This window comes from Mus musculus, chromosome 7 (genome assembly GCF_000001635.26).
Source record: "Mus musculus strain C57BL/6J chromosome 7, GRCm38.p6 C57BL/6J".
NCBI lineage: Eukaryota > Metazoa > Chordata > Mammalia > Rodentia > Muridae > Mus > Mus musculus.
In genome coordinates this window covers 120,203,286-120,220,314 of record NC_000073.6, presented here as the reverse complement: position 1 = coordinate 120,220,314, position 17,029 = coordinate 120,203,286, and the positions used below count along the sequence as shown (strand labels likewise).

At 41.2% G+C, this 17,029-nt stretch overlaps 1 protein-coding gene across 7 annotated transcripts in view; it reads right to left on the bottom strand.

Moving 5' to 3' along the window:
• Positions 1–16,388, bottom strand: part of Abca14 (ATP-binding cassette, sub-family A (ABC1), member 14) — a 121,428-nt gene extending 105,040 nt beyond the window's left edge. For 4 of the 7 annotated variants that reach the window (XR_003946550.1, XM_017312271.2, XM_017312273.2 and 1 more), the window contains exons 1-6: positions 16,256–16,388; positions 12,877–12,998; positions 12,273–12,522; positions 8,678–8,805; positions 7,520–7,679; positions 3,927–4,186 (exon numbers count right to left, since the gene is read on the bottom strand). Coding sequence is in view for 6 of the 7 variants with exons in the window: in XM_017312271.2 (XP_017167760.1) it covers positions 3,927–4,186; positions 7,520–7,679; positions 8,678–8,805; positions 12,273–12,522; positions 12,877–12,936 (858 nt within the window). In the remaining variant the exon portion in view is untranslated. Of the gene's footprint in view, positions 1–3,926; positions 4,187–7,519; positions 7,680–8,677; positions 8,806–12,272; positions 12,523–12,876; positions 12,999–13,963; positions 14,219–15,838; positions 15,924–16,255 lie in introns of those variants that run through there. The other 3 variants (NM_026458.4, XM_006508142.3, XM_006508143.3) reach the window with 3 other exon arrangements.
• Positions 16,389–17,029: the final 641 nt, after the last annotated feature.

The following is a 17,029-nucleotide window of genomic DNA, read 5'->3' as shown; positions in this document are numbered from 1 at the left end:
AATCCACTCAAACGTCACAATGTCTGGAGTTCAGTTAAAAAGTTCCATGTTTCATAAACAGTCTCCAAGATGGCTTTGTCACTTTTGCCTTCTGGTGATTCTGTTCTTGTTACTTCTCTTTGGTGTAAGCAGGTTGCACAACTTGTTTCAGTCAGTGGGATGTGGTGAAGATGATAAACTCGAGTGCCTGTAATTACATTGTACCCCATATAAAGGCAGCTGATGCACTTTGAGAATATTAGTTGCTCTGGCCATAAACAACAAAAGAAACTAAGAAGTTCTGTCCTGGGCCTTTAAGGAACTGAATTCTACCCACAACTGGAGGAGCTAAGAAATGATTCTTTCCCCACCACAGCCGCAAACAGGAGAACAGATTTGGCTGAGACCAAGAGTAAGTGTCATGCCTGAATCCAAGACAGGGAGAATATGAGGTGACAGGTGTGAGTCATTTGTTAAGGTGCCGCGACCTTATATAGCAAAGGAGAACTAGAACCCATCATGAGAAGATGTGTAAATTAGAAACCAGGAGATGAAGACATTATGCTTTATTACAAGTCTGCTAAAGTATAATGAATAAAGCGCAACTTGCCAGATAGGCATGCTAACAGCAGCAGCATCAAACAGAGTGAAGGAGTACGTTTCAAAGTGCCATTATCCAGAATAACACGATTATTATCCAGTATAACCTAGTTATTACCCACTATAACCTAATTATTACCCACTATAACATAATTGTAAGTCACAAGAGTTCATCCCTATTACCACATTCCATCTATGGAAACAAGTTGTACGGATTACAGCTCCGTGGAATATGAATGCCTGTCAGATGCCAGAGAATGGCTATTGCACAATTCTGCTTAAGTTCAAAAGTGAGCCAACACTAACGTGGGCTTTTACACAGTAAAATATCAATAGCCTTTAGGAACAAGAGCACAAACTGGATTGTTTTTCTTTTGTTTAGTATTGTTTTAATGAAGGCACAAAGTTGGTTTGGGTACAGAAGAGGGTGTGGATCTGGAAAGAGAGAGGGGAGAGGTAAAGAACCAAAGTACGATGTATGAAATTCTCAAAGAATTAATTCTTTTTATTTTTCTTTTAAGGCACGGTCTCTCTATGAAGTCCTGACTGGCCTACACATTGTGTAGACCAGGATGACCTCAAACTCACAGTAATCCACCTGCCTCTGAATCTCAGATGCTGGGATTAAAGATGTGAATCACCAGGTCTAGAAATAAAACATATTTTCAATTAAACAAAACAAAATGAATACTAGCTTAAAGTGTCCAATTTAAGTCTCTGTGACGTGAAAAATAAACTGGCTGTTTCAATTGGTAGCTAAAAAAAACAGATTTGAAAAGGGTGAATCAACAGTTAAGGAAGAAAAGGTCTTACAGTGAGAAAAAACAAAAAAACAAAAAGAAAGAATGGTTCAGTGATCCATTTTCACTGAGGGGCAAGGGACTAATATGAAAACATTAGGGAAAGACAGTTGTTGGCCAAACCAAAGAGAGTGTGCTGGCATGGCTAGATGATGAAATATTAACAAAAGCTTGAACAACTGGCAGATGGCATTACTACAAAGGGAGAGGGAAGGGGAGCCATGAGGGGTTGGGAAGAATCAGGGCTACATTAATTCCCATGTGTAAGGGACAAAGGAAATAGAGACATAGCCAAGACTCTTGCTCAGTTTTCCTTGGGTACTAACCTGGAGTGTCTCTAATTACTTTCATGGTAGGATATTGATGTCACCATTTTAGAGATGAAGCACAGAAAGACTTCCCCAAACACTACAACAGCAGGAAATGGTGGGGATATACATTATGCGTTGCACCACATGGATAAAACTGAGGTTTCGAGCATGGGTGATTTGGGGCATCGTAATTTCACCTCCTTAGCCAGGGAGGAAAAGAATGACTGTGTTCCCTGTTGAGATCTGTCTTTACTAAGCCCAGTGTCACTGTCCCTTTGGGAGTAGTCAGTGGACTGACTCACTCGACCTGGACATCACTTGACAAGCATCTCCAAATGCCTTAGCAACAAGATGATGTGTGGGGAAATCCCTGAAAGAATTGTGTGCAACATTCAAAAACTCAGTCAGTCATGTACATATCCATTTCCGCTGATGTCTACTTCCTAAATATAGGTCCATGGGTCATCTCTGTCCCATACACTAATACAACTTATCTCAGTCTTCCCTGCCTTTTCCCTGGCCTGTCAGAATTACCTTAAAATTACCTTCTTGTCTTTAGTCTTGCCTAAACGGCCAAGCTTTGTCAGCAGATAATGACCCATGGACCAATTCTTCACGCTGGTCATTTCTTTATATCCTGAAACCTAAGAATGGTTTCTGCATTTTTTTTAATGATTAAAAGGAAATGGAAAAGAATGTATAATGGTGAGGCATGCAACCTCTGGTGTATTTTCTTTCTTTTGATTTCCCTTCAAGTCAGCCAGCCCTCCATACCTCTCTTCACACCTGCTCTTTGTGGAGGTAACAGTGCTCGGCACAGGACTAGCCTGTGCCAAAGCCCTTGCTCTGGTAGCATCTACCTATTGAACCATATCGTTCACTGCTGCTCAGAACAAGCAAAGCCACCACTGTACTTCAAGAATAACTTTCCCCCCTTTTCCCCTAGCTATGGTGAATAGGGCAGTTATGAACGTTGATGAGCACATAACTCTGTAGTTGGATATAGAGTCCTTTGGATTTATGCCCAAGAGTAATGGTAGAGTGAGAGCTTGTGGTAGACCCAACTCTTTGACAAACCTCTACACTGGTTTCCATAGTGGCTGTGCCAGTCTGCACTGCCGTAAGGAGTGCCGGTAAGGAGTATGTGTTCTCCTTTCCCCACAACCGTGCCAGCATTTGCTCTCATTGTCTTTTTGTTTGTTGTTGTTGTTGTTGTTGTTGTTGTTGTTGTTGTTTTAATATTATTTTTTTATTCTGACTTGAGTAAGATAAATTTCCAAAGTAGTTTTAATTGAATTTTTCTAATAGCCCAGGACATGGAACATTTTTTTAAAAATGTTTTTCAGCCATCTGGTTTTCATCTTTGGGGAACTCTGTTTGGTTCCCTGCTCTGCTTTTTAAATCAGCCTGTTTTCTTGATGTTGAATTTCAAGTTCTTTGCATATTGTAGAATCTAACCATCTCTGTCCAATGTCTGGCCAGTAAACACCCACTTGGGTAATTAAGATATTACATTCATCTTAACTAAACTTTGAACAATGTATAAGTAGAGAGTTGTCTTCTCTTTTTTTTAAACTACCAGTTGTAGGATGATTATAAATGGGTTCTAGAGACTTCTAAAATAATATCTCATTAACTGCCCCAATAACAACAAAAGTAGCTACTACAGTCTTCAATTTACATTTAGGGAAACAGAGAATGATCATAGAGTTAGCTGCTGATAAAGCCAGACTTTAAACTTTAAACATCAGAGTCCTTGGAACAAAGGAGGTAATTAGTAAGTAAGCATTAAACAAGTTGATGGACAGGTGAGCGCTCTCGCAGCTTCCTGACTGCAGCCACTATTGTCGATAATGAAGTCTGATTTACTTCATACTGAAAATCATCCCCAGAAAGATCACAGGTTGTAGCAATTAAGATATATTTTAGGTTACATAATTCAAGACCTTGTCTGATTCTCTCCTTACTTCATCCCATAGACGTTTTCGGGGCATTACTATCTGACTCCTTTCCATAGTGTTCTCTTAGTCAGTTAGTCAAATCAAGAATTCTCTTTTAAAAAAAAATCAAAGCCTCAGAAAATTGATCGTTGGCCCTGTGCACACTCCAGGCAGCCCATGATTGCATGCAGCTCCCACAGGATGTCTATTTAGCAGAGACAGGTGTACAGAAACTACCCAACCCTCTGCACACACTATTCTGCTGGCCCAGAATATTACAAATAAAATGAAATTACCTTTAATCTCTTTTCCTTTTCCAGCATAATGGTCCCAACTATGACAAGTGCCATTTGAGTAAATGTAAATAAAATTGTCCAAGGAAACATAGCAATAAAAGTCCACAAGAAGCTGTCATGAATAAAGGCCGGGTGTGGGAATCTCTCCGCATAAATTGTGGTGTTGGCAAATATGTCTTCAGCTGCTCTGCCACTGTGATACATCATGATGGCCTTGTCTACTGAATGCTGCACGATAAGAAATCCTTCTCTGATGTATCCTAAATGAAAAAAGAAACCAAGCAAACAAACAACAAAACAAAACAAAACAAAACAAAACAAAATAAAACAAAACCAGAGACTGTCAAGTTCAGGATAGTAACATACAGCCAGGGAGATGACAGTAACAACTCAGATAATTCAAGACTTCTAGCAATTTAACAAATGCCAATTATGATTTGAGACACGTATAATGAATACCATGAGATCTAATTGCTGACTTCTCAAAGTTAAAACATCCCATGAAAATAATACCATAACCTTATGAGGTGTCTTTATCAGCCAAACTGAATGATAATTTTAAAATTGTAAGCAAACCTCTTGTTCGTTATCTGTGTCCTTCCAAAATTGCTATGTTGAAGCCTAATACTTGGTATATTTTAAAGAGGTAAGGCCTGTCAGAAGTGATTGGACATAAGTACTCCATCCTCATGAATGGAACGCTCTCAAAGGGAATAGACCAGAGTGGCCTAGTCCTTTTTGCCCCTTCTCCCACTAAAATGTCATGAAACAACCAGTCTATTCCCATTCCCTGAGGACAGAGCAAAAAGCTATCACTTCAGAAGCACACGGTGAGCCATTACTGAAGGACTAGTCTGTCGGTACTGGGAGCTTGGACTTCCTAGCTTCCAAAATTAGGAGAATCAACTTTCTATTATTTTTTAATTATAAGCATTGTGACACTTGCTACACCATCATGGAATTGACTAAAATGTTTCTACACACTGAGATATGACATAGGAAGGCAGCATAAGCAAGAAGTAAATCCCATTTACAATATCGAAAAGAATAAAGCCAAGACAACCACATCCAAGGAGATGGAAAATGTACATCCATCAAACTGAAAACCATCGGGAAGATAAAGCAACACAAGTAAGCGAAAAGATGTCTCCTGTCGGGTTAGGATGATGAATACTGCTTAGTGGCCTTTCACAGAGAGATCTACACACTCAATGAAAATCTATATGGAACCCCAACGGACATGATAAGTAACTAAAACAATGTACAGAAAGAACACTGGAGCCTTTACGTATGTTTACTATAAAGATAATGTAACCATAAAGAGTTGATCATAGACTACATATAGAGACACACAGACAATAGTGTGTCCATAGTTAATAACACTGTAGTGTGCGCTTTAAAAAAAATCATTGAAGGTAGACATCATGTTTAAAGTTCACCTTTAAAATTCACAGGGCAAGACTGGACATGGTGGTACATACCTTTAATCCCAACACTTGGGAAGCAGAGACATCTCTGTGAGTTCAAGGTCAGCTTGGTCTACACAGCAAGTTCTAGACCAGCCAAAAAGAAAACAAAACCTCATGTAGCCAAGTCTGCTCTAGTCCTCTCACCCACTGCCTTTCACAGACTCTCTGTTGGCAGCTGCTGTTTGGATGTGGTCTTTTTCCTCGTGGGCTTTATCTGTTGAAAACTGGGGCCCCAAAGTGGCAATGTGGAGGTGTTGGAATCCTTAAGAAGTGGGAGCCTACTGGAAGATGACTGACTTCAGAACAGATTAATATGATTTCACAGACTGGACAGGTCTGGAGGGTATGAGCTAATTCCTGTGAGCCTTTTATAAAATGGGGACGCCTGGCTCTTCCCTGCTCCTTTGCCTCTTATCACATGCATGCCTCTTCAGCATCCAGACAGGCCCTTTCTGCTTCTCCACCATGTTGCTGTATAGCTTGGAGAAACAAAATAGGAAGGAAGGCTGTGGCCATGTGGTTTAGATAATCCAGGTAAACAGCACCCAGACTCGGGTAGTCACACAGAACAGGCTAATGGCAAAGTTCTAATAATTGGTAAATAGAATATTTGTGGAGAAAAAAGGAAGAAATGAAAGAAAGAAAGGGAGGGAGGAAGGGAGGGAGAGAGAGAAAAGAAGAAGGAGGAGGAGGAGAAGAAAAGGAGAAGAAGGAGGAGGAGGAGGGAAGGAAGGAAAGAAGGAAGGGAGGAAGGGAGGAAGGGAGGAAGGGAGGAAGGGAGGAAGGGAGGAAGGGAGGAAGGGAGGAAGGGAGGAAGGGAGGAAGGGAGGAAGGGAGGAAGGGAGGAAGGGAGGAAGGAAGGAAGGAAGGAAGGGAGGAAGGGAGGGAGGGAGGGAGGAAGGGAGGAAGGGAGGAAGGGAGGAAGGAAGGAAGGAAGGAAGGAAGGAAGGAAGGAAGGAAAGACTTTCCAAACATAACTTTTCAATCTGGGGATGGTGTCTCTTATCTTGTAATTCTAACACTTGGGAGCAGGAAGATCATCCCAAGTTTGAGGACAGCATAGGCTACATAATGAGCTTAAGGTCAGCCTGAGCTACATAGTCAGAAACTATCCAAAAAAATCCAGTGATGGTGATGGTGATGATGATATGATAAATGGCCTATTTTTATAAGACCTTATCTAGTTTGGTTAAACTACTTTTATTCCACCGATAGCATGGGATTTTCTATTATATTCTTCCCAAAGAATATCTTTAGTATGCAGTGTATTAATTTTTAAAAGAGACTAGAATCATTTTAAACTTGGTTAGAAAAACATTTAAGTGTCTTTGATAAAACAAGACACTACACAACATTCGACTCTAAAATGACAACCTCTCAGATCTTTGTCAGTATCTACATAAATTGTATATAGTCTTAATGCTATTTACATAGTCAATATTTTTCAGTTTGGGGTTATTTTAATGACTACATCAACTTGTAAAGCTGCATATTATTTGCAGGATGTGTCTAAGTGTGTGCATTCGCCCATGCATGAATTTTGCAGAAGTCAAGGCTGACTTTACCAGGGATCTACCCCTACCCTTCTCTACCTCACTTATTTGAGAAAGGGTCTCTCAGTCAATCTGGTGCTCCTGACTCTGGCTGTAATGGCTGCAGCAAGTCTCAGTGACATGCCTGTCCACACCTCCAGCCCTGAAGTTACAGATGTGTCCATGCCAGCTTTTCCATGGGTGATGGGATCTGGATTTGGGGCCTCATACTTGGGCAACAAAACAAGAACTTCACCTGTTGAGCCATTTCCTCAGCTCAAACTGACACATTCCAGAGGAAGAGTGTACTTGTTTAGATGATTATATATAGAGTGAAGCAAAAGTTATCAATTAAATATATAACAGCAGATAAAAGAAAATTTACTCAAGAAATGAAGAAAAATAGTAACAGATTTATAAGGTATGACATTTTATGTTTGTTAATAAAAAATAAAATGTAAACCATATTAAACCATAATGAAAAAAATAAATCAACTTGTTCATGCAGAGGGACAAAAAATGAAGCCTGTTCCAAGTGACTGTCCACGCACAGTAAAAGAAACAATTTAAGTGCACTTAAGACTCTGCTAACCAGGGTTTCCCCCATCGTTTTCCAAGAAGTTCCGGGGTCCTAGAGAAGGCACGGATGGGAAGAGAGTTGATGTATTCCACTCTATTTCTTTCTGATACTTAGACGGCTGAAACAAATTTTCAGGATCATAGATACGACCGAAGCGCAAACTATATTTTACCTAGAACAACAAGTCAAAGGAAGACATGTTAAACCAGTGATCCTTGAAAAGCAAAGATTAGCAGTGATCAAAACGTTGTAGGGTTTTTTTTTTTTAATTAAAAATTCAGTTTGGGGGACAGAAGAGAAATTTGGGAATGCCAATGATAAGAACGGCAGCATTGCTGTGATACAGGACAATTAATATGCCACACAAGCTATAATCACAGTCGAGACTTAAGATGATCTAAACTGGATGGTCCTCTCCCTTTCGTCTTTACAACGTTTTGTTTTTGAGTTGCAAAGGAACAATAAAGGTTCAGCAATCACCACTGTAAGTGCACTTTAAAATTCTACCTTTGTTCTTCCTATCGAATAAACTTTTTTTTTAAATCTAATAGAGAGTTTGGGAAAATGTCTCCACGATTAAGACCACTTACTGCTCTTGCAAAGGACCTGGGTTCAGTTCCCTGTACCCACATGGCAGCTCACAACCATCCACAACTCTAGTTTCAAGAGGTTTGATGCCCCGTGGGGCGTGGTGGTGCATGCCTTTAATCCCAGCACTTGGGAGGCAGAGGCAGGTGAGTTTCTGAGTCTGAGGCCAGCCTGGTCTACAGAGTGAGTTCCAGGACAGCAAGGGCTACACAGAGAAACCTGTCTCAAAAAAACAAACAAACAAAAAAAAAGAGGTTTGATGCCCTCTTCTGATCTCTTCAGGAAGGATATATATACATATACATATACTACATATACATATACATATACATTATACATTATACATTATACATTATACATTATACATCATACATTATACATCATACATTATACATATACATATACATCCATACACAGATACATATATATACATACATATACATATATACATACACACACACACATATATGTGTGTGTGTGTGTGTGTGTGTGTGTGTGTGTGTGAGACACACACACACAGACATTTTAAAACTCTCAAAGCTAACAGCAAACACATCAGGTCTTTAGATAAAACTTTCTCACCTGAAGTGGCAAGCGTTCATTGCTGGTTTTGAACTTGTGATCAAACACAATAGCAGCCAGCACATGCGCATCCTTGTTCTCATACTTAATGTATCTCTCAAAAGATTCTTCCGAAGGAAAGCCTTGAACTGTAGAGAGAAAAGTCCAAGTTGCCACATCAACGTGAAAGGCCTAATGCTCATTCTTCTTGACACCATAAAACCCAAGCCTGTCACACAATGGACATTCCAAAGAGTGCCACCTAACCAGGGACACTCAGATCCTCTAATGTATACCTGGAGTATGGGAAACAAATGAGAAATAAATATATAAAACAAAAATAAAAAAATACATAAGTGTATAAAGTAAAAAAATTAGCCCTTCCTCCATAAGATAATGGAAAGACTGTATTCATGATTTTGGAGAGAGTAAATTTTTTAAAATAAATTAGAGATTAAAAGGAGTTGGAGAGATGGTTCAATGGTTAAGAGCACTGACTGCTTTTCCAGAGGTCCTGAGTTCAATTCCCAGCAACCACATGGTGGCTCACAACCATCTGTAATAGGATCTGATGCCCTCTTCTGGTGTGTCTGAAGATAGCTACAGTGTAATCATATACATTAAGTAAATAAATAAATCTTTTTTTAAAGAAAGGAAGAAAGAAAAGAAATGAAATAAAATGGCTGTGGCTATAATTCAGTGGCAGCTCGCTTGCCAGGCATGCAATGCAAGGCTATAGGTTCAGTTTCCAGCTCCACTTGTCTCTCTCAGTCTCTCTCTCTCTCTCTCTCTCTCTCTCTCTCTATCTCTCTCTCTCTCTCTCTCTCTCTCACACACACTACAAAGGAAACCATTGACTTGGGGTTGCCTTGACAGAAAGAACAACACATATAAAAAAATCAAGAAAGTGGGCTTAATGACATTTTTAAAAATCATGATTCTTCAAGATACTGTCTAGTGGAATGATGAGTCACAGACTGAGATTCAAAGTAGATACATAAAGTGCATATCCAACAACTACATCTGCCACAGCTCTAAGTAAGAAAGAAAAAGAAAGTCAACCCAACAGATAAAACATGTGAACAGGCTTGCTATAGAAGCAAGTGCCCAAATGGCCAGTAATTATATGGAAACTGAGTTCACAGAGTCCATTAGGATTGTGGCTTGTCTGTGTAAGGCGCTAGTGTAGCACAAGAGCATCCTGAGTGTGACCTCCAGAAACAAGCAGATAGAGGAAAGCAAATCAAGGCCAAAGGACCCCACCACATACTCGTCAAAATAGAGTGCTGTAAAATTGTATTCATCAAATTAAAAACGCCATCATAATTTTGTTTTCTATGTAAACAAAAAAATGAATATCCTTTGCCTAAATGCTTAAGTGATGCTGTCTTCTATAACGTGGGCCTTTTAGTAGAATTCAGCAGGCTGCCCCTCATGTATACACATGATTCCTGCGTTCATTGAGAAACTGCCACTGTTTTTCAAGGTAGATCCATTACTTACAGTTCCACCAGTGAGGAAGGTCCAGTTGCTCCATACACCAATCAAGCCTCACTACTATCTTTTTTATTCCAGTTATGAATGGCATCTCATTGTGTGATCTGTCACACTTCCTTGATATTAAACAATGCTGACCACATTCCCATGAGGTCATCAGTCATTTAGATACCACTTCAGCCACGTTTCCGCTTGGACCTCTTGTTGTTTTTGAAAACAGGTGCCTTGGTATGGTTCCGTTGTTCAGTGTGCCTTATAGTTCTATTCTAACCTACCATCACAAAAAAATAGTCTGCAGATACTCCCTCATCCTTTGAGTAGTCCTTCATTCTCTTGATAGTTTCCTTTGGAAAAAGATTTCCAATTTTGTTGAAAAGCAGTATATTTATTGCATTTTCATGATTTTTTTTGTCATCCCTAAAATACCTTTGCCAAATCCATGTTCATGAAGACAATCCTTTGTTTTCTTCTAAAAGTGTTACAGTTTTGGCTCTCATATTTGGATTTTTTTAGCCCAATTTGAAGTATTTTTACATATGACTCAAATGTAAGATTCAATAACTTTCTATTGCATGTGGAACATTGTTCCCAGATAGCTCAAGAGACTATTCTTTCTCCATTGCTTAGCTTTGAAATAATGCCAAAAAATTAACTTACTATGCCTGGGCCTGTTTATTTCTAGAATATCAATTCTATATCATCGATATATACATCTACTTTTGATATATGTGTGTGTTCAAAACGTCAATATTTCTCAGTGTTATTTTAGCTACAGTGAGTTACATTTTTGTGTGATTTTCAGACATGGTTCATCAATTTTCACAAAGAAACTCAAAGCCTGTGCAGGAGATGTACCTGTTGCTTGGCATTCAGACAAACCCAGGCTTCCCTCTGCCAGTGCTCTGGGAAGGCTCCACACTTCCCTTCCCTGGTCCATGGTTTAGGGCCCTAAAGCCAAATCTCAGAGCTACTTTGGGTTCGTTCCACAACAAAGACAGAGATCAGCAGCCCCATGAGGCACCTTTTTCTTTGCATGTTGCTTTGAACTAACAAGGCTGATCTCTGTCTACTGCTGACACAAACTGTCTGAATCTTACAGCAATTTCAGGATCTGGTTGACTAGGGAGCAAGTTTGCCTCAGAGACTCAGACAAATACCTTCCTGGGCCTGTATATAAGTTGACAGTTGTGACAGGCCATACACATAGGAACTCCTCTCTCTCTGTCTCTCTCTCTTCTCTCTCTCTTCTCTGTCTCTCTGTCTCTCTCTGTCTCTCTCTGCTCTGTTTCTGTCTCTGTCTCTGTGTCTCTGTCTCTGTCTCTGTCTCTCTCTCTCTCTCTCTCTCTGAGCTGAGTCCTTGTCTTGCCTGCTGAGAGGGCGAGTCTTAGTGACATTTCTGGTCTGTAGCCATAGTTGAGACCATGAGGTCCATCACAGGAGACTCAGTGGGCACTCTTTGACCCAAATCCCCAGTGCACAGTTCTGATAGCAAGACCATTCTCACAGGAGGCTATAACAAAGTCCATGCGGGTGTGGGAAACTTCTGGTTCTGAAGGCAAGTCTGCCACCTGGGCATTGTTCCCTCATGGTGGCTCTCCCAAGTGGACTCACAAGCTCCTAATTAGATGACACTTCTATCTACAGGTGGCTGCTGTACTTGGATATGTTGTGAATAAAATCTGTGCACCAAGAAAAAGTTCCTGTTTTATCCTAATACTTGACATGAAATCAGGTTCTGTCACTTGCCTGGTGACAGCATTGTTGAAAGGAAAGAATCAACATCTGCAAAATGTCCTCTGGCCCCCACATATGTCACAAATACACACACATGCACATACACAGGTACACATGCACATGAGTGTACACACATGCATGCATATGCATGCACACACACAAATAAAAGTTTATTCATAACAATCATAAAAAGGATAGTTTTATATGACTGGAAATTAATTCAGTCATCATTTTAAATATTAGATTTCAATTGTGATTATGTCATGCAGACATTTGAGCAAAATCCATTGTGTTCTATTTGGGAGACGAGTGCATGAATTACGAAGGTTACTAAATCATACTAAACCATTTCCAGAGAAATATTTCAAGTATTTTCATTTCTAACCTTTAAAGTTGAAATTTAAATCCTTTTTCACCATCTCAGTAATATTTCTTGCTGCATTACTCTCAGAAGGCACATAAGCCAATTCATAGTCAAAGTTTTCATTAAGGAATTTAGGCAATGTCAAGAGAATAGGATTGAAAATCACATCACTTATAGATGTCTTCTTTGAAATTCTGCGTACAGTCAAAGTCCATACAAACAACAGAAATATCAAGATGATCTCCACCACTAAGCCAACCACATTCCGGCTCTGCAACAAAACACGGGGGCGGGGGGGGGCACGTTAGTGAACACATGAGCACATGCATGTGCGTGCTCCTGTGTGGAGCCATGGGTTAATTAACACAACAGAGACCTATATTATTCTCCTTTGTTCTACAATGAGAATGCCCTCCTCCCCGACTGTCTTCCTTATACTGCCTATGTTTCACTCTCCTACACCGATTCTGTTGACTCTCAGGCTGTTCTTCAGACTAAGCAGGGCTACCCCAGCCTTGGAACAAAAGAGAGAAAATCAACTATAATCCATGTAGTTAGTGAGCTGTTAGTTCTTCCTCTGGCTACACAGACTTCCCATCGAGCTCCCACAGACATCACCACTCACCTTTAGAAGGAAGTTTTTCCACAGGAGGACTGAAAACTGCTTCATCTGTAGTGAATCCATCTTACCAGGAAGGATGGAAGGTTGATGCTTAAGAAATGAAGATGTAACACACTTAAGGTCACCTGCCAAAATATTAAGTGTCATCAATAAAAAAGATTATTGCTTCATTTTTCCACACCTCTACTTTATAAATGGAAAGGTAACTAAAAAAAATAAATATTCTGAATTAGGTACCTGACTGCTCCTTTATACCTTCATATCAATTTATTAAAACCTTAGAGAATAGAGACGTAAGAGTGAGCAGACTACAGGTCCGTTTTCACAACAAAGATATGAAATATAAATGGAGAGTGTTAGTACTTGGGAAGCGTCTACGTGTCTCACAAACTACAGGGTTAGACACCTGTTTGATGTCTGCTCACACCGTGTTCTGTACTTTAAGCCTGTTCACAACACACCCCTTTCATCATAGTCATCGATAGTATGACATAAAAACTATGAGCCTGGGATATGAGCTCAGATCTCAATTCTTCAACATGCTGCATGCATATAATTCAGAGCAAACTAGTTAACCCACAGCTACTTATCATCTCTAAGTCAGGCAATGCTAGTCCTTACCTTACAGGGTTTCCCCTATTGGGGTCAGCTGCTACTATGCAGAGGACACTAAGGACATCACATTTTAGTCATTGTGATAAAATCCTATATAGCATCAAAATCACCAGCATGTTATTTTTTTTTTCAGGACTATCAATCACATTGAACAATTATGGGCCAATGGTTTTGACCATAAGAAACAAAAGAGAACCCTGTATTCACAGACCGAAAGACCAACCACCTTCCCAGCAGAAGCGCCCCAAAGTTGGTCTTCAGCTCAAAACCCAGCGGCCTTGAACAGGATGGTCCTAGGAATGCTGGATGGAGAAACTGTGGGGAAGGAATCAAGTTGGCAGGCCCACGATTCCTGATATCAACACTTTCTGTTTGTCAATCAGCATCAGCATAGATCAAAACTGAGAAAAGCACAGGCAGAGTCTGGAAACGCTCCATGCACCAGGGTTGACAGACATCACACTAGCTCACTCACCGGGGGAAGAACACGACTGTCACCAACTGTGCTCAACTAACTATCTCAGTGCAGAGGTGCGAAACTGGGTTTGAACCTCGTGTTGTGTGCCGTTCAGTGGCAAAATGGTCAGCGACAGGAGCCGGGGTTGGGGGAGTGGTGGCCTAAACAACAGACTCAGAATAAACAGAAGTCATGAGTCATCTCTTAACTATGCATGAGAGTTGAAGGAAGGAAGCGTTGCCAAATCAGATCCTGAACATAGAGAGCAGCCCTTACAATGCAACAAAAGACACACCAAATAAATAAGGGGCTAAATACAGTCCTAGTAAACAAATAAAAACGAGTCCTAAACAGACATTTCCACAAAGAAACAGATAGCCAAAGGCCTCATTAAAAGTTCCCCACTTTAGCACCCAGAACAAATGAGAACTAAATGTTCACTGGGCTTCAACTTCCCGTGCTATACACTAACATTCTATATCAAGGACAAAATAGAAAATAGCATGTGCCGAGAGAGGAGAAAACTGGAACCTTTGCCCACTGGTGGCACATGGGGCAGAGCGTATTGGGAAGTAGACTGGCAGCTTACTTCTCACAAAGCCAAATGTCCAATGTCTGTATAATCCTTCAGTTTCACTTCTAGAAAATAGAAATATGTCCATCCCTGTCTCCCCTCCCCCACCCCAAAGTATAGGGCCAGTGAGATGGTTTAGCAGGTAAGGATGCTTCCTTAAGGTGGATGAGCTGAGTCTGATTGCTGGACTCACGTGGTGGTGGGAGAGGAGTGACTCCCACATGCTGCCTCTGACCTCCACACACGTGCACACACATTAAATAAACAAATGTAAAATAAAACATATAAAAAATGTTCGCAAAGTCATCGTAACCCCAAGGTCCATTCAACTGATTAACAATATGGGACAAGGCAATTCCCCACCACGGAGTCTCGTTTGCCCATATAAGGAATGATGTAGGTAGGGTACCTGCTACAACAGGCAGGGACCTTGAAAGCAGTATGCTAAGCAAAGCGTATATGATTCCACTCATATGAATTGTCCAGACTTCACTAATCCAGGCACACAAAAAGAGCAGCAGTTGCCAGGGGCTGTAGGGAGTAGGCAGTGGAGAGCGACTGCTTAATAAGTGCAGGGTTTATTTGGGGAGTGATGAAATGTTCTGGAACTAGTACAGACATTGAGTGTGGTAAGGGACACTCAAAAATATGGTTAATCTTATGTTGTGTGGAACTGTAATGTTTTAAGCCTGTGAGATTAATAAAGAATTACTTTCTCATTGAAGAGGAGACACAGAAGTCAAGTGATTTGCCTCAAGTCAGGTTAAGACCAGAGTTGATCCTGGGTCCCCGAATTCCTCCTTCTAGCCCCTCAACTGTAAACAGTGTCCATATCAAAATAGAGTCGTGCTAGATGGGATGGCACATGCTGTTAATCCCAGAACTACGGAGGCTGGGGACAGAGGACTGCCATGCATTTGAGGGTAACTTGGACTATATAATGAGCCCAAGGTCAGCCAGGTCTTAAAAATAATAAAGGGGCAGGGAGGGGAGGGAAGAGAAGAGAAGGGGTCATAATCAAACTAGCCAAGCCATAAGTTGGGAAGTTAAGAGGGTAACACAGGCACACAATGTCTATCATAAAACTACCCCCAGGAAAGCCTAAGGGCCCTTTTCTTCTGTTTGCTTTCTGAGGCAGGGTCTTGTAGCCTGTTTGCCCTCAAGCTCCTGCCTCAGCCTCCACAATGCATGGGTCACTTACATATGCTCCGCACACTGCCTCTTGCTACGGAAGTCAACTCCTGCAACAAATCCCTGTCAGCCCCAAGCTCAATTTCAAAACCCAGGGCGGTATACTTCCGCCCTTAGAAGTGTCCCACCTCAACCGTCTTTGAGACTGATGTGCCTTGTATCCACAGCATGCACAGCCCAGATGTCCAGATGTTAACTCTTTAGACTAGCAGTTCTCAAAGACCCTTTCCCAGAGGTCACCTAAGACCACTGGGAAACACGTATGTTTACATTATGATTCATAACAGTAGCAAAACTATAGTTGTGAAGTAGCAACAATTTTATGGTTGGGGGTCGTCACAACATGAGGAACTGTATTAAAGGGTCGCAGCATTAGGAAGGTTGAGAACCACTGCTTTAGACAGCCAGTCCTCTCTTTTAGGCTGGCAACACACATACACAATGAAATTCGTTCCTAAGTCCCTGTGGGTGGATGTGGAGGACCCACATCGGACTCCTGGGGCGTCTAAGGGCAGCTGCAGAGCAGGTCCATCCCTGACACACACCTCTCGGACTACACAACAGCCACGGCCACCATCACAGCCACGAGGGGACGCTCGTCGCCCGGGCACCGCTCCTCTCAACGCTCTAGCCAACCGCCTGGCGGCGCAGATCCGATCCGGGTGCGCGATGGGAACCAGGCGCGCGCTGGAAGGAGCCGCCTGAGTGTAGCCCCTGTGCACTCTGGAGCCTTTTCCACTCTACTGAGTTTGGCTCACTCCTTTAGAAACAGAGATTCTCGTAGTAAAGCCAGCAAGACGGTTGAAGCGATAGCAGAACTCAGAGGTCCAGATAAAAACTTTCGTACATTTCCAATCTTTTTGTGTACGTATGTGCTTAGAAGCTGTCTTAGAGTCCGTCCATCCACAGCAAAAGAGAAGCTCCGCTATTCTAACTTCTATTTAATTTTTGATATTGTTCACTGTTGTTCTCCTTTGGTTAATTTTTATCTTTTTATTTTTTATCTTTTAATTTTTGCTGTTTTAATATTTCTCTTGAGCATTGGCTTACCTACTCTGTGTGTCCAGTAAGCCTTGCTGACTCGATATTGCTGCAGCCTGGGGACTGGACTGTTTTGCTGCACTCTCACCTTTAGTGTGTTGGTATCAGTCTAGGGAGCAGCAAGTGACATGACCCACTTCTTTCTAGATCTGTAGGGGGCAGCAGAAAATTTCCCCAGGCAGAGATACTGCTTCAGGGAAGGCGGGGAAGAGACGCAGCAGCTTCCCCTACATTACTACTGAGTTTATTAATAGTAGTCTTTCTCGAAAGTCATTACT